We start from the raw sequence: 18299 nt of genomic DNA, 5'->3' as shown, positions 1-18299 counted from the left end.
CAAACCAAAAAACCTTCTCTCACTTTCAGTTTGCCTTGTTGAAGAGACATGCGGGTGAATCTATCGCTTGTTAAGAAGCAGACTAACAATGCTAGCTAAAAAAAAAAAGTGCAAAGAGGTGCTGCACGGTTTGGCCCTTCTTTCCCTTCACCTTCCAGCACCAGCTTCCTTCCTTGATTCACCAGCTTCCTTGCTTCATCCTACTAGTCCAACAGCTGCCCCTTTACACCAATCAGTACCATACATAGTCACTGGTTAGGGAGGACAAGAGTACAGCTGAGAATAGCTCAGTTCATGTCCACAGCTATTTTGAGGCAAGGCTTCCAGAAGTGAAAAGCCATACTTTACTCTCCGGTCAATAGATTCATTACAGGTTTCCCACACACACTTCGAGACAGACTTTTTCAGACTGTTTCAAATTTTAGAAATAATCACAGTGCCTTGATTAAAATCAGCACACCGCCACCTTTTGCTGTGGATTGCAGCTATTTAGCTGTCTAAACACAAACTAAAAGTCAGCTATTTCTGGCCTTCTAGCTTAAGATATCAGGGGCAAAGAAACAGAAACCTGAAAGTCTGTGAATAAGTGGTGACAGAAGCTGTTCTGAAGAGACACAGATTCACAATAAGTGGATGAATAAACCTTAGCATGAATAGCAGCCCAAGCACAGGAGAACCAAAGTCAGCATCAATGCCGACTTCCAGGAGGACTACTGCCTGCTTTTCAACCCTATAACCACCGACCTAATGCTCTCTCCGCATTGGCATCAATCCACGGCACGGATCAATCACATCTAACTCAAACGGCCCCCAGTAGAGTCAAAAAACAAGTAATAGATCATGGTTCTTTTCATTGCACGGGCATGGCATCTGCACTACGATCCTGCTTTGTTCAGGAAAATGCCTCGCCTGGATGATGTAGACCAGAGTTTCCAGGCACAAAGCAGTGACTTGATTTGTAGTTGTGTTGTTAACAGGATTTCAGCAGTGAAGATGGGCTATAAAAGATAGCACAGAGAAGTTCATGTTTCCTTAGGCTGTTATGACATTTATTTATTATCTTTTATCCCATCCCCCCAAACAAGTGCAAGTAGGAACACAATTTAAATAATCAAGTTTTGATTAAACATTTTTTCAATTAGTTTGATTACTGAAGCACATTTCAAGAATAATTAAATGTGGGGAAGCAAATTTGCTAAATAGGAGTAATGTGTCAGATAGGAAGAATTTATTTACAACTAATTTAGGGTCAGATTGCAACTCTTAATGACAATGGCGAGCAGAAACATTGACATTGCAGTACCTTGACTGCAACACTATTTCTTCTATGAGTATGTATTCCATGTACTTCACATGTGAGAAGCTCACAAAGTGGCCTTGGCAGGGTGCAGGTGGGAGATAATGAAGTTTTTGCATGAGGTAAGGAATCTGCAACTAAATCTTAAAAAAAAAAAGGCAAGAACTGAATATCCTCTAGCCTTTCTGAACTTTAAAGGATGCCACCAGTGAAGGCTACTGCCAAATTCTCTTTTTTCCCCTTCCTGAGCCTTGACAAGCAAGTGGTTTACAGAAACCCCTATCCATTACTTAGGTTGGAGTTAGCAATTTCAGCAAATGTATTACAAATAAATATTCATCTCATATACCAAAAATGTTTGCACTTCCATGAAGCAATACCACATAGATGGTTAAATTAGAAAATGCCCAAGTGACATTGCATTAGGATAAATAGTCTGCAGAGAGATTGTCAAGGGGGTCTTCAGATGGATTTTTTTTTTTTAATGGCTTCTACTGAATACTCTGTGGCTTAGAGAGATATTTTCACTTTCTAATTTATGAATGCTAAAGATGAGTCATGTCTAGCAGAGATGATTTAGTAGTATGCAGAGGAGGGATAAATTCCACCAAGACAGACAGAAATCAAACCAACTTTCCTTTGAGTTTTAATGAGGGTTACAAGAATCACAGCCAGACCTTTCTAGGATCCAGCTAATGCAGAAGGCTGCTCAAGTCTACAGTTTGAGGTACTTATTTTCTGCATAAACACTTCAAAGCAAAGCTCATTAAAGTTAGTGGAAAAAGTCTCCTTGAACAGACTGGGTTTGAAACAAACCTAAATAGTGCAACTCTTTCAAAAGGCTCCTCTCTGAAGGGTTTCGTTCATTTGGAGGCTCAAAACAGTAACAAGGAGATTCAGATGTATTTACAAATAAGAAATACACATAACAGTTTGGGACAGAAAACGAGACGTTACTGTGGCTCTTGGAGTTTTCCTTTACTACTTGATACAAGAAAAGCAATGAAACATTTGACTGAAATATTTTTTCTTCCTTGCCAGACCAAAGCTAGATGTTCAATCAGTGTTATGTTACTATCATCATCGATGTTATTCTCTTTGTGGTTTGACAAAGAACATAAAAAAATCAGTTATTCACTAAACCTTAATTAGGACAAAACTCCTAAAAGTCATACCATCAGCAGTCCCATGTCAGTGGTGGAAATAAAGCAGCAAAACCACCAAAATCAGTAGAAATAAGCAAGGGAAGAGGGAAAAAAAAACTCATCTAAAACTTCAATCAAAAATGTAAAAAAAAGTTTTACAAAATTGCTTTTGTGCCTAATCTAATTTTGATAGTAAAATAAAACTTTTCACAAGACTAAGATTCTTACCACTATGCTGCTAGAGCACATACGCCTATTAATTGTAGTTAGATCTTAAAACAGGAAAGTACATTACTACTCAGGAAAGTACATTGCTACTCAAAACATATCTTCAAAGCCAGGAATTTAATGCCAAAGAGCATCAGACAAGAATACCATGTCCTTAATCTGAATATAACGCTACCCAGCTACATAAGTGCGATAGAAAATTCTCTGGCTCTGGCCAGCTTTGTAGCAACCCAATCCCTTGTGAAAAAATATTTAGATTTTCTGCAGGTGTACAGCATTCCACTGCCTCAACAGAAGCAGCAAAGTCAACTTCAGACTTTTCAAAATTTATTTACTTTTCAAACCATTTCGAACAGCATCATTTCCTTTTCTCTCTTCCTAAGCCTTGCCAATTCTTTACAACCTTTCTGCAGTGCTTTGAGATTCTTTCAAAGATTTTTTTTAAATGTTTGCTTCATTGGGTTATATAACTATAAAAAAAAATCTATGGCTTTTCAAGGAGTTCAACATTTCAGTCATTTCCAGCATTTTTTTTCAATTCTACTTCTCTTTATTTACTTAATTGTCCTTTAGAATAACTTTATCCATTCCCAGAATATATTTGTAAAATCCCCCTTCCTCTTGGTTCACTTCACCGGTGTTCTGCTATATTCTTTGTCTTTTCTTTAAAATATCTTCCCATCAAATGTTACCCAACTGTACATGCACTTCTGTCTTCGATATACCCAATAGAGAACAACAAGTTAACTGCCATTAAAAATCAACCTGCATTAAGTTACCTTCTTTCTTTTGAAAGAGAGCTTTGGTACGAAAGCTGTGACGTGCCAGTCAGAGCAACATATTTTCTAAGGCACACTCACGGTCACATCATCTGCGAGCATTAGCGAACACAGAGCATGAGGTGGAGCAGGCAATTGGGATGAACAGAGCAAATCGCTTGCTTGCTTTGCTTCAAAAAGTAAACCATGAAAGTCTATAATTAAAAAACATTCATAGTATACAGTTCCCAAACCGAAACACTTTCAGCAGCAACGAGCAGGTTTTTCATAAGAAAAGTTAGGGAACCCTGTTGGAGTTCAAATTTAAGGAGGATTTTCCACATCCAAGTGTCAGGCTCAAAACTAAGTGGGTTCAGTCCATGTTCTCTGACCGTTGCCCTTCATTCAGTCTCCTGAGAAATGTTCTGACATATTTAAAGCATGCTTTTACAAATTGTTCCATATATCACATCTTCAACATCCACAAGGTCTTCCAGTATCTGTTTTCTAGTTTGTCTCCTTTACTCCCCTGCTTCACAGACGATAAAGAACAGTCATAAACGTTTAACAGCCAAGATAAGCTAATAAATACAGCCCTAAATATTATCACCCCTACAAACAAGAGCGAGAGAGTAATTTCTCCTAAAAAATATATCTTTAAACCAGAGAGCTTTTTATTAAGCCAGCAAGTGACAGCACAAAAGGCACCTCAAACATTAAAGCAAAAATAAGTGCATCGGGCTTTGAGAAGAACCAGCAAGACCCACTTGCTCAGTTGAGCAGTCAGTTAATTGGATTTACTTGCCAGTCTGGTGCATGCTTTTCTCATTATCTGTTCACCTTGAAAAGCAAATGGATAACCCGTAATACTGCCATCCTCTTTCCTGCAGCAGCCTTCCTATTTTCTGCTCAGCTCTAGCCCCATTTCAGGTCTGCAGCCACCAACCGCTTCTGAGAGACAGTGTCAAGTTAACACTGAAACCAAAGTAGTTGTAGACCTTGCTGTGTATGCAAGGACAAAAATTTATTGCGAAGTATGACTCAATCTTTGGTCACATTCATACAGTGGAAAAACTTGCAGAAAGTGAAGCCTAATACGAGACCCTCACCATCTCAAGACATCCCCATCTCTCTCCTGGTCATGGCTGAACACAGTGAATTGAGATTTTTTTTTGGAGCCTCTACCAAGGTGGTCAGATATCCCTAGAGAGGTGGATAAATTGAAGATCTCTGCCAGGGATCAGATTGGTACTTCTATCCAGCGTCTTAATTCATGGGATACTTCTTTTTTTAAATTGAAGATCTCTGCCAGGGATCAGATTGTTACTTCTATCCAGTGTCTTAATTCACAGGATGCTGCTTTTTTTTTTATTCTTCATTCCTTTTCCTCCTTGTTACTCATATGAACTTTGCTGGGCTAACTCTTCCTTTCCCCTTCTTCTCACAGGGTGTTTTAATTCAGTCTCCCACCGTCTCCTTTCCATAGTTCCACAATAAAGAACTTGCACAGGCCATTCCTCAATTTAGTTTTTATATATAGGTAAATCTCTTTACTCTGGAGTTATATCTACATCATCCCATAGTATCTAGAGACACATGCATACCCTGCAAAAAATGTTTTTTGTCCACAAACCCAACAAAATAAGGCATATTTGCAACTGGCAGCTCAAGCCATTTTTAAAGTTAAAAAAAGAAACGTAGCAGAAAAAGGGAAAAGTCAAACACTTTTTTAAACTCTTCTTCCTACTTCAGTCAAACATCCCTAAGAAGCTTTAACCTGAGATGAAACGTGGCATATGAATTTCAGGAAGATTAGCTTCTTTTGCAGGAATTTGGTTGTCGAGAGGGAAATCAGACTTGTGATTGAAAGGTAACTTTGAACTCTACTCAGCAGAAGCTACAGACAGTCCATAATAAGGTACATTATTATTATTCGAACTTTGAACAAGGCGTGATCACACGTTGCAGAGATAGGCAAATTCTTTGTAAGTGTCATGGGACTCTTATAATTTTGAATGCCACAAATGCATTTACATTTTTAAACTCTCACCGTAACTAAAGGGTTATTGTTCATTTCCAGTCTGTTAGATTTAGATTCTGCATGTCCCGCATGTGCCATACTTCGAACACTCTGTTCTTCTTTCCTGCTCTCACTCATCACAAAAACAGATGAAAATCACATGTTATTGCTTCAGAATATTAAAAGTAAATGCATAGAGGGGTTAATTTATACCTGCCACAAGAGATTTGGAAGTGTTGTTATGAAACATCTTGAGCGTTAATAATATTTTTCCTTTTATTTGCTTTGTTTCTCTGAGCATAGCTGTAGAAAGAATAAAAAATAACCTTGGGTATTGTACGAAATATGCTGCAATCCAAAAGTAATTCATAATGCAGTTCTATTAAGGGCCCTGTGAATAGAGCATCTCAGCATATTTCAGGAGCAGGAAAAAGAAAGCAAGCAACCTCCCCACCACAAAACTGTCAATACTTGTTGAGCCATAATTAGCAGGCCACTGCCTATAGGGACAGGCACGTCTGTCTCCAACACGGCAAGAGGGATACGTTCATTCTACCAAGTCTTGTTATTAACCAGCTACGTCAGAATTTGTCTTAATGGTCACAAACGTACCAAATCAAATGAAAAAGAGAGAGTGGAGCCTTATTCTTCTTTATACAGGGGCCCATTAAGCTGCCAGGACAATGTAAAAACCGTTTTACTGCATTAAGCGAATGTTACAGCGAAGCACAAAGAGAGCGGCCAGACACTCATCCCTGTGGAGAGGGCCACAGGGTTGCCATCCCGTGGGCATCCCAGCCGGAGCTGCCTGGGCTGGCGGTGCAAACACAGGACAGTCATTAGCTTTTGCCCAAGCAAGAGGGCAGTACCTCTGCTTTATTCAGAAAAATACTTGCATCCCATGCACGTTCAGTATCGTAAACTCTTCTGTTTTCTTCCTGCCACAGCACGTATTAAGGTTTAATACAACCAACATATATTTGTTTTGAAAGATAGCACACTACAAAAGTGCCTATATCTACAGCACAATCACCCCTTCCCCTAAAGATATTTCCTTTTGCAACTAGAAATCCTGTAAGCACTGATAACATAATAGAAATATTATAATACAAACATAAATGTTGAAGTCACTTTTATCTTCCAACTCCAGGTGTATGATTAAATCCTCTCCAACCTTACTCAGGCTTTTGAATCTTTTTTCCCCCTTTGTAAATCATTCTATTTTCCTTCATCCCACATGGCTACCCCAGCTGCAAAGAGCTGGTATAGGAAAATATTATCCCATGGAAACTCAAGCCTTCAGCTGCATATTTAGAAACTAATTAGCTTGAAACTCAGAGCATGAAGAAAATATTTCAAGGATAACACATCTCCTTTCTCTTTCATGACATTTTCCTTTTTTATGAAAGCTGATACTCTACACCAGGCATTTTGGTACTTTACCAGAATTACTTCCCAGCAAGTTCAGTGATGGCAGAAATAGTAATAAATGACCATGTGTCAACAAGAGGGTTATTGGGTAAAAGAGAAAAAGAATCTGTTACCTTCAAGCACACACCATACGATAATTTATTAAAGTGTCAGGAGCAAGCCTTTAAGGTAAAAACAAGCTGACTCAGAATTCTCTGATTATTGAAAATGAATCCTTAATAGAAGTAAATGGACAAGAACCAAATTTCCTTGCTGTGTTCACCATTCAAAATTAATTGGAAAATGGCTGATTTGAGAATATTATATCCTCTAGTGAACTGAAAATGCTGTATTTTTTTTTCCTCTGAAACCAAGAGTGGAGAATTAAATTAACTCTGAGGTTTGTTTGCTCAGACTAGGCCACCAAAATGGATTAATTAATCATCATTTATGAACACTCTATAACATAGAGCAGTCAGCTCTTCATAAAACTGCTAGAATAGCAACATGACAGTAGAACAGTTATAAAAACAAATGATAAATTTCCTGCATCTCCAATCTACATCAACTTTCCTGACGTTTCTGTCATTGCAGTTTAAAAGACCGTATCCTGGTGAAAACTCTTATTCAGTGTTTATAAGAGGGCTTAGTTTAAACGGGATGATTTACAGTTGTTCTAAAACTCTGTGTGCTGTGCAGGGTCCTGGGCAGCAATTTCCACAGGGAATGTCAGTATTGCTTTGAGAGACTTTACCTTCCTCTACCTGGAGACTATGAAGTGCCATGTTAATGATAATAGGCAGAATTCATTCCGTCATTCAAAACATAGTTAGAGTCAGATCTTATTTAAGCACATCTAGAAAGAGAAATGTCAGAGAAAGTCATATATGGACACTTATCCAAACTAATATTAATTTTGACCATTATTTGCCATTAGCAGATATGGGAGCACATTTCTCCCAAAGTTCAGCCAGCTCAGAGAATTATGTTTTAACTCATTGGTTGGAAGGGTAAATAGGCAGAAAAATGACTGAAGACCCAGTTTAAAAAAAAAACACCGTCACTAGGTCAGGCCACTGTTGAACTTACCGAAGTCCTGTTGAAGTGAATAGGGCAGCTTGCAGCTTTGCCTGTGGTATTGAACTGTGATCTATAAAACACTGTGCCTCCTCTATGGGTATTAACACCAACGGGTCCCCAAGCAACACATTATGTACCTGCAGTGCTAAGCAAATCCTTCATTTCTTACGGTTGGTGGACTGACCACCTTAAAGTCTATGTTTACTTCAGGACTAGTTTCATACTGCCTAAGAATATTGTCTTCCCTAGAACCTGCCAAAGCAGCCAGGGACATCTCCAAGCTGTGAGATGACAAAATTTAACCCCAGGTCATTGCAGGTGAGAAATTTCATGGAGCATTCCCCAGTGACCCGCAGTGTGTATGCAGAGAGACTCTAGCCAAGCACACAGCTTGGCTCAAATACAGCCTTCATAAATATTTATTACCGCTGTTATTAGCTGTTTGGCAGCCTGGCCACTGCTGGCTCCCCTGGTTGAATGCTGTCTAGTTGTTTACACAGATTCCCAAGTGCCAGAGTCTTCTCGTGTCTAGGAGTCACAGCCATGCAGGTATGACATGCATAGAGCAAACTCTCTCTTCTCCCCTGGTTGAATGCTGTCTAGTTGTTTACACAGATTCCCAAGTGCCAGAGTCTTCTCGTGTCTAGGAATCACAGCCATGCAGGTACGACATGCATAGAGCAAACTCTCTCAATTATATCTCATCATACCCTCTGCAGTCTACATAAATAAGGTTTAATGTTGCTTAAAACATAAGCATTGTATTTAGATTTCTTCAAAGTAATGAGAGCACTGTTTATTTCCATTAAAGTGAAAGTCAAACAGGAAGAAATTTTCTAACCATTTTCCACTCACGCAAGAGGCCCCATAAGATATTTTGGAAATTCTGGAAAAGTAATTAGTTTTGCTGCAAAGATATTTAATCTGTGCTAAAAAGTGATCCCTCCTGGATTATCTGTAATATCTACATGCTACTAAAACATGTCATTATTTAATTAGATATTAGGCATTTATGAGCAAGCATGCACAAATAAGAGAGCAAAGCTGACTCTTCCCTAGAAATAAGGCCAAGCAGTGGGAAAACTCGCTCCAGCACCTCAAGATCCTTCTTGTAGTGATGGGTCCAAATGATCAGTGCTGTCATTATCCCACTCCCACGCATCCAAAGGCAGAAGTTTTACTTTATCCATGTACACAGAGGAGGCATAATGTATTATTTAGAATTATTTTTGCATTTTTCCATACTGTGATAAATACAAGGCTTGTAAGACAGCGCTACACAGGCACTGCACACAACGCACCACTCAAAGGCACCGCAGAGGACCTTGGACTAACGCTGACCCGTGGTGGTCCTTCGCCCACCAGCTCAGGCCAGCCCTCCTGCTGTGATGGCGGTACCGTCAGAACAGCATTTGCAACAGTAAGAACAGTAAGGGACAGCTACCGTTATTTCAGTGCAGTAATAGAGACAGAGAAAGCTTCACGATTTTCTGTAGATGGAGCCAGAGTGAGATGTAATTTGGTAGCATAAACGGATGCCTAGGAATACTCACATTATTCATTGGCACAAAATAATTGAAGCTGAACCAATTTTTATCTGCAGAGGATTATGACTAAAGATGTTGACAGCCTCAGCCAGTATTTTGTAGTTGCTTGATAGAAGTTAACAAGGAGCATGCAACGTATCCCTTCAAGGAAACAGGTTACTGATAGCTATCTCCTTATACAAACTCCTTTGGTCATCTTTGAAAACTGAAGACCAAAACCATCTGAGACTTCTCAGAGCTGTAGCTTTGATGATACTTATATTACTCTGTCAAGAATGGTAGGTGTACAAATCTGACTTAAGACAATAGTACCCAAAACCATTTTCATCTGGTTCATTTGTATAATTTGAAGTTGGGTTTATTCTTGAGTCTGAACTAAATAGAATTTTTTTTTGCAGAAGCTTATAGTCTTTCAATGAAAAAAAACAGATGGCAACAAATCAAATTCCTATATCATGAATTTCATTTAAAAATGAAAATATCTTTTTATACCAGGAAGATTGAATTGCCCTAGACTTCTGCAAAGACTTTGTGGGGCCCACAGATGTAACTGGTAGTACTGCATTTGTGCAGAATTCATTAAGCTTTGGCCACAATCAGATATACTGCCGATCACTTATACAAGTGTGACAAATGAACAGACATAAAAAAATCCATTTATTTTTTCCACCCTAATGCATCTGTGCACTGATTGCATAAAGTCATCAACAGCAGCAGTTATTTTTTCACAGGCTCTGAAAGCATGCCCTAAGAGTAAAAAAAAACCAACCACACACACTTTTTTAATTGCAGACTTGAAAAAAAAAAAAATATATATATATGTAAGTAATGGAGTGAAACCTCCTAACTGGCTTTCTTAATCTAGGATCCCACGCGTCAGAGGTATCAAAGATGTATATAACACAGGAAACACTTGCTGTGTTGGAATGTGGTCATGATTTACCCTTTATTTTAGAAGTGAGAATTGGGTAGATATTAGGAAATAAAAATAAAAAACAAGCATAGGAACATCCTCATAGGGAAAGGAACAACACACAGGATTTTTCTGTCAATAATAAAGAATTCATTTAATCATACCAACTAAATAATGGAAAAGTAGAAAGCATTCCTGGGTAAAGGAGAAACAATTTTGCTCTTTGAATAGAGGATGTTAAAACCAGATGGATACACCACAGCATTTGTGCAGCTGTCCCAAAGCCACGTACACCACTGATCGACAGCTGCTTACCCTCCCATCGCTGGGACCACTTCGGGTGGAACACAGATACTGGAATGAAAACCCCATTCAACATTGTTGTTTCCTCTTCCATCAAAGACAAAAATGCTTCTTTCCAAACACTGCCTTTGTTGCTTTCTTTAGAGATACCATGTTTGGAAAATATTTGATTATCCTGTCAAGAAAGCTAAAATATAAAAAAATGTGCAGAGTGGAAATAGAGTAAAAGTAAAAAAAAGCGATTTTCAGGCATATAAATGATTTTGCTTCAGTAGCAGAAGGGTCATGAATATGAATAGTGCTGAATTCTAGAGAAACAATTTGTCATTATTAAAATTAGTGCTTTGTCAACACAAAAAACTCACTCGCGGCTTCCTTTTAGTGCTGCTGCACAAACAGCTGCATTAAGGGCCCGAGTGCTCTGGGATCCATTATCAGTGAATGGGGCTCTGGCTCATAAGGTACAAGAAAAGTCTGTAATCCATAATAGGAGGCTGTCGGGACCTGAAATATATTAAACACTTGAAACTGAAAGAGGTATTTCTGTGGTCAGCCTAGCATAGAGCTACTTGGTATTAGTAAATGGACACTTGACAGTTTTGCGTTTCTCAGCCGTGACATCCCATTTACACATTCAGAAATACAACATGCTGCCATCTAGATCCAATTATGAGAGTTTGCTCTTGGAGCAACTGTACAGCATTTTCTGAGCACAATGGAAAAAGGCAGAATAGCAAAATTCATTTTTCTGGGAAACACACAGGCAAGAGAGGAGCAGAGAAGAGCAGTAAATATGCTACCACATTTCTACAAGAACAGGATGCCTGCACCGTGTTATTTCCCAACACAGCTTTGTTTTGCACCAGGTTGAGCTATGTCCCTGGTTCATTTTGCATGCACTAATTCCTCCCTTCTTGCAAATTTTATTTAAGAGGTGCAGAAGCAAGGAAAATAGTTGTCAAAGACAGGGAACAACAAGTTTCTCTTAGAGAAGCAGGATTCACACGCGATGCCCGTCTCTGCTCCTGGGCTTTCCAGCAACGGGGCAGGGCCAAAGGACGAGCAGGAGGAAAGGACCTAAAAGGGAACATTCATCCTATTTAATTATTGAATGGCTGAGAGGATGCGGTGGAGCACATTTATACATAAGTTTTGTAATTTATTTTTTCATTGCAAGTGCTAGATCAATGGATAGGCATAGTTTGAAATATTAACATGAAGGTATCAGCCAATATTTGATTCCCGATATTGGGTAGCCATCCTTGAGACTGGTCAGGTACTCCAGTGGGGTTGACTGGCTTACACTTCAGCTGGATGCTGGAGCACTAACAGTCTTTCTTCCAAGAATTTCTGTTCTAGCATGTAGACATATGTTATTCTCAAGGAGAAAACAGCAGCTTTGTGCTAATTTCATGACTGTTTTAATTCACTAGGAGAGATGGCAAGGACATTGGTGGCTACGGAGCACAGGCTCCTGGGGGACGGAAAGAGCAGCCGTATTTAATATCAGCTCCTGTACAAAGCAACACAACTGCAGATTTCGCTCAGGCTGGAGGGGTTCACACCAGCTGAGGGTAGGACTTGCCCTCAGTCATCCTAAGGCACAGCTTTGAAGTGAAACATCAAAACACTCCTGCACTCAAAGCTGCATGTATAACATAAACTAAATCCTGCAGTAAACAAATGCACACGCACAAAGGATAGAGTTTTAAAAGCAAAGATGTCCTGGTTTTAGAAGTCACTTTACCCTTTGACCTTCAGGACATTTGCATTCCCAGTGATCACATACAGTAAAGAATTCAAACCTCTGAACGCATAGCTAAGTGGCTAATGAGATCTTCATAGCTACCTGGCTACTGCTAGCATGATGTGGGTCACCCAGCCAGTCTGACAATCCCGCTAGAGTTCAACATTTTGTGAACTTCTCTTTAAAGCTGTGTCCACAGTGCAGAATCTACAGTGGTTTGCAGTTCTCTGGGATGGTCCTCCCAAAAGAGACGAATAGGATTTCCAGTCTTAGTGTAGACTGCCATCCTAGTGCCCTCCAGAGACAGGCAGGTAACCTTCACCAAAACCAAGTGCTTTTAGTTAAGCCTGTACAGAGTCAGGCACTTACAGGAGGAAATAAACCTCGATATTCTACATTAATAGTACATAGGGCTGCGCGTCTGGAGACAGTGCACTAACTCTGAGTACAGAACAGAGTTTCGGGGCACTTCAGGTAGATTTAGCATGGTTTATATTCCAATAATTTTGAAACAAGCCCTTCATTCTTCTCTACTAGCTAATCTAGATTTCATTTTATGTGTATAGCACAAGCACGCATGTACAAACGTTACATACTGCATCACAGATGCAGGACATAGCTTCTGTTGGAGTCTATCAGGTGGAGGAGGTGTAAAATACCCTTTCTTTCCCCCTGACCACCCAGCCTAATGGAAATAATATGATTTATCAACCAGAATGGCATATTAACTGTACAGGTGGTCTGAGAAATTTAGAACCACTGTTCTCCTCCCATCACTTTCTTTTGAACAGAGAAATTGCAGACCATTGTGGACATCTCTGAAATATTAATTCAGAGCACGCAACAGAAACCAGAAGAAAAAAACCCCATTACAATAGTAAAATCAGAATTTCCACACTCTGCGGGCACAGCTCTCCATTCATTCCCATTTAACATGGATATAAATGGAATACTCCTGGAAGTGCTGCCTGGGTTACCCTCGTGAAGGTAGATCAGCCCAGCAGCAGGCTTCCCCGTGGGAGATTGATTCTTTGTAAATCACACCATCCCTCTGTGCCTCAGTTTTGTCACCAGCAAAATGTAAATCTCAGAATTCTCTTTTGTGTCCAAGTCTTTGAAAGCCATAGTTAAAAAATCTGCAGATGTTTCTTACAATAAATTGAGGGGTTAAAAAAATAATTAAAAATAGTGTTTCTGTAACAAAAGGGCCCTGGTTGCAGAAAGGGGAAAGTGATTTTGATAAAAACATATTACGGGGTATGAACAGGAGGCCGCGACTGAGATCTGGATCAGAGGGTGGATGGCAGAAAGAGAGAAGAAAGCAAAAAGAAAGTTTTCCTACCTACACCTTCAGCATTCCTTCCCCTTCACGCCTCTCAAAATATGAGTGATCACAGTGACGGGACAGAGGGAGAGAGAAATTGCCAAAGCTAATAAGATACTGCACCAGTACAAACTACAGCATCATTTGAACACTGCAGTCCTGCAAAGCGTCTGTGTTCTGGCACCAACGGGGAACACGACCAGTGCCAAAGTAACACACAACCGACCTCGTTTCCCATAGCGTGTTGGCTATAGATTGTACAGTGACAGCAAGGGATTTTACTTGGTGCCTCTCTGTACATTTGTGTGACAGACATCGCTTATGCTAGTTTAACCTTAAGAGTAATGCAATGCAGCCAGAGCCTTTTCCCCAGCCTCAGGAATTTGAAACAATTTATTGCTTTTGTACCGCACCGTTGCGCAGAGCGGCACCCTACCTCCCTCCTAAAAGCATTATCCCTGCCTTGATGTAGTGCTGCTTGCTGGTTAATGTCAGTCTGCGTGCAATAGCTTACTTTTGGTCACACAAAGTATGAAAACAAGGCTCTTTCTCTTTTATTCACCAATTTTGCTCGGAGCACTGCAGGAGGGGACAGTCCTTGGTTTTCGGTGTCCTCACTCTCGTGGCTGGTTCTGGAGGCCAAAACAGGACAAAGCGGTGCGGCACCACTGTGTATCCCAGCACCAGCCTCAAGGCACCCAGCAGCATTTTGCTAGCTCAGCACATTTCTAGATTATCACATTTTCTATGGATTGAGGCATCAGCATGAAAATAAACTTTTGTGTCCATCCATGCTGTAAACATCAACAGTTAATACTCATCTCCTTTTGTCTCAGCTGATTTGGAGACAGATGGCAAAGAATTAGATATGGTTTTATCCCACGTATAATGCATCATATTTGGGGTTTTTTTCACTTCAAAAAAAGATCAATGGAGCAAAAGTCAAGAGAGATGTCCGAGATATTTTGACTCCATAAAGGGTGATCAATTGGATCTTTTGAATTGGACTGCAGCCTAATGAAACTCTTAAAATAAGCTGATACTCATCTCCTATAAGTATCACTTTACGTTAAAAAAACTCATTCAAATTCAAGTGTAAAAAAAAGCAAAAAAAGCAAGTAGATTTACTTGCATACTTTACTTGCTGCAATAATATTAAATGTCATTCACAGACCCTTTAGCACTTATCAAAAACCACTTCAGAGACGAGATGATATCCTCTATCAACATTTCCTCAAAGTGTTTTCCTTTTCATCGTTTAAAACAGTTTGCAGGAAGCACTTGTCACATTTTGAGGAGTTGAACTCTAAACTAGAAAGGATATGTTTGTGTTGGGGGGGGTGGCCCACCGGGGGAAGGGAGGGGAGAAGGTCAGTAGACTGGAAATCCAAAGAAGATTCGTTACCTCGCTTCTAAGTTTCTGGGGTACTACATATGGACATGCACAGAGTTTGCTTAAGTCAAACACTTTCAGTCATAAAATACATAGGCACTGGAATCCACACAGTCAAGCCAACAGAAAAAAGATCTTGCACAGTTGCCAATCTTTGCTCAACAGAGGCTCAGAACAGAAGTGAAGAATAAATTATCTTTTGTGGAATAAAGTGGGCACGGTACAAACACATTGCAGATGGGCCATAAGGGACACTTTCTCCTAAGTGCCATCCATCTTCACCTTATAGAAGTACTAAAAGCCTTATCAATAATTTAGCAAACTAATGGACATGTTTTTAAACATTGTGGGCTGATGCTTAAAGAAGCACCACATTGGCAGAGCCAGATGGTGAAAGTGGAAAGCTTCTGCCTTTTTATTCTGTGGTTATTTTGAACGCCAGGACAGCATGGTGAGCTATGGACACAGTATTTTTGTCAGGAGCACTTCCTTCTGCTAGAGCTCAAGCCTGGGACTGCAAAGCAGCAAGGCACTGAAGGGCAAACTTCATCTTCAGGTGGTAGCAGCGGTTTGTTTTGGAAAGCTCTTCACCAAGGCATGTGGATCAGCGATAACAATCCCTGAGACACAGCTAGGCGTTTTACAGCCTTTTTAGGCATGAAGGTCCCCAGTCTGGAGACTCTGCACTTCCCACCAGTTTAGCTGCTGGGTACCCTGGTTGCCACCCAGCTGAGACACACATTTCCAGGGCTCTAACTCAAGGACCAAGGTGCCAGGATAGCCCACCTGGTCTCCCAGCCACAGCCTACTCCTGGTAAGGACAGCATACAACTTGACACCTCCAGCATATCTAACGTACAATTCAGGCTTCAAAGGACTGCAGCCTAAACGTTGTCCCCCATGTCTGGATCGTGCAAGGCATCACTCAAACTACATCCAGCTTCCTTCAAGACACAGGGAATGAAGGAAAGAAAAAAAAAAACACAACCCACAAACATAAAACCAAAAATCTCACTGACCTGAGCAGGCACTCCGGATGCTGGAGAGCCAGCTCTCCTGCTGCAGCTCTCAGGGGAGGAAGGCCCACACACCACCTCCTCTCCTGCTCTCTGCACATCACTTTGTAAGCTCACACCCAGTCCCCAGCTGGGCTGTCAGTTCCCATTCCTAATCATCCAAAAAGAGACTCACCTGGACATAGACATCTCCCTGCGAAGCAAGCAATTTACCTGTGAATCAGGTGTCCTCACTGCTGATGACTACTCTTTTCAGAGTCAGGTGCTTCAGACCCCAACATGTGCCTGGCCTGTGCCCCCAGCCCTGCCTGCAGACCTGCCTCCTCGCTGGGTAAGGCAGGTGGCACCAGGGGCTGAGCAGACCGCCTATTGCTCATGCCAGCCTTCAGGCACCAAGCCCTCCCGAGGCTGTACAAACCGGTGCCTTAACCAAAATCAGGCACAGAAAGGCTAGGAGATGGGTGCTGAGCCTATATCCCTTTTTTGAACCCAGCCCAACCTCAAGGTGAATGGCTTGCTGTCTGTGGTCTTCACAAAGCCCATCCTTTATTTTCCTTTTCCAGAAATTTCCTGCATTACGGCAGGACAACAAACTGTTAAAATTCCCACCACTATATTCTGGAGTTCGCTGTAACCAACATTATACTTCTAATTTTTTACTTCGCGTCAAGACCTCCTGGAAGCATGATATCATTATTAAGAAGCGCACTGCCTGACATGCTGTTCTGTTTAATTGCCGTGGTCGTGTTAGTTAATTTGTACTTTTTGTGATCTGCTGCATATTATTGATTGTCAACTTCAGAGATGGTGCTGAAAAAGAAGAAAAATATACACTGTTCAGTTATCACTATGACGTTATTTCTTGATAACAGTGTAATTAAATTCCACTGTCATTGTGCATCCTATCTTAGGCCGATGTACAGAGTAAAACAGTCAAGTAACAACACTCAGTTTGAGAGCATCTTCATAAAACTAAATAATGACAACCTACAGATAAACCAAGACTTTGCAGCCACAAAACTTGAGTTTAATCACATCATGTAAAGAAAATACTGGGAAACATAGTCTTTACATTATTCTTACAAATTCTCTTTATGAGATCTATAAAGCAGTGGCCATGTAAAGAAGAACCATAGTAAAGCTGATAAAAAGGCAGAAGTTGTATTGGCTTTAAGGAGAAAACGATGACAGTGATATTTAGCTGAGATATCAGCATTCACAAAGGCTTGAAAGTTTTACATTTCAGAACTTACTCACCTACTTACAGCCATGCCATTTAAAACTAACCAACACTGCATTAGGAGGAGACAGTTTATTAGTCAGATTTTCAAGTTAATTCCATAAAAAGCAGCCCCGAAATTAAGCTTTGCCTGCACACCCGAGGAGCAGAGAGCTGGCTGCCTCGGGGGTGCTGGGGACGCCCGACCGAGGGGTCACGCAGGCCAGTGCCTCCCAGATGCTGCACAGGGCTGAGGAATGGCGAAGTAAACGGGAGGCATGCAAGAAATACTTTTTATGTTGTTTGTAAAAAAGAAGTCAAAACAGAAGAATAAAAAAATACATCTCTGAAAGGATCTCCTGAATGCCAGCCCGTGGGGAGCCCGTGAGCAATACCTCCCTTCAGATAAGGGATCCTAAAGAAATGGCACATACGTGACAAGTGTGGAGATTTGACCCTTGCAGAGAGACTAGGACGTGTGACTAGTTTAACATTTTCATTGTCTTCTTTGGGTTTTGGGTGGGGTGGAGAGGGTTTGGCAAAGCTCCCGGGAGCCCCCATGCCTGCCTTTCCAGCCAGATGCTGCCATCTCCTGATATCCTGCAACTGAAAGGTTTCTCTTGCCTCCCAGATCAGCATCTTCATGACCCATTTGTCTAATTACGGGAACGACCGCCTGGGCTTATACACCTTTGCGAACCTAGCCAACTTTGTTAAGAGCTCGACTAACCTGAGACTGCAGACGCTGCCTCCAGTTCAGCTGGCTCAGAAGTACTTTGAGCTCTTCCCAGAGCAGACAGACCCTCTTTGGCAGGTAACGTCGCATCCTCTTCCTCCTCCAGTTGCAATGTGCTTGTTGAAATAAGAATCTTTTCCTGTTAAAATAAAAAAAAAAAAAC

The 18299-nt window shown here is 40.7% G+C and overlaps 1 protein-coding gene across 1 annotated transcript in view; it reads left to right on the top strand.

Moving 5' to 3' along the window:
• NDST4 (N-deacetylase/N-sulfotransferase (heparan glucosaminyl) 4) overlaps positions 1 to 18299 on the top strand; it is an 84791-nt gene that overhangs the window by 52139 nt on the left and 14353 nt on the right. The window contains exon 6 of the mRNA XM_009701072.1: positions 18032 to 18214. Coding sequence (XP_009699374.1) covers positions 18032 to 18214 — 183 coding nt within the window. The remainder of the gene's footprint in view (positions 1 to 18031; positions 18215 to 18299) is intronic.

The sequence above is a fragment of the Cariama cristata genome, unplaced genomic scaffold, assembly GCF_000690535.1.
Source record: "Cariama cristata isolate BGI_N322 unplaced genomic scaffold, ASM69053v1 scaffold4090, whole genome shotgun sequence".
NCBI classification, from domain to species: domain Eukaryota; kingdom Metazoa; phylum Chordata; class Aves; order Cariamiformes; family Cariamidae; genus Cariama; species Cariama cristata.
This window is presented reverse-complemented; position numbering and strand designations above follow the sequence as displayed.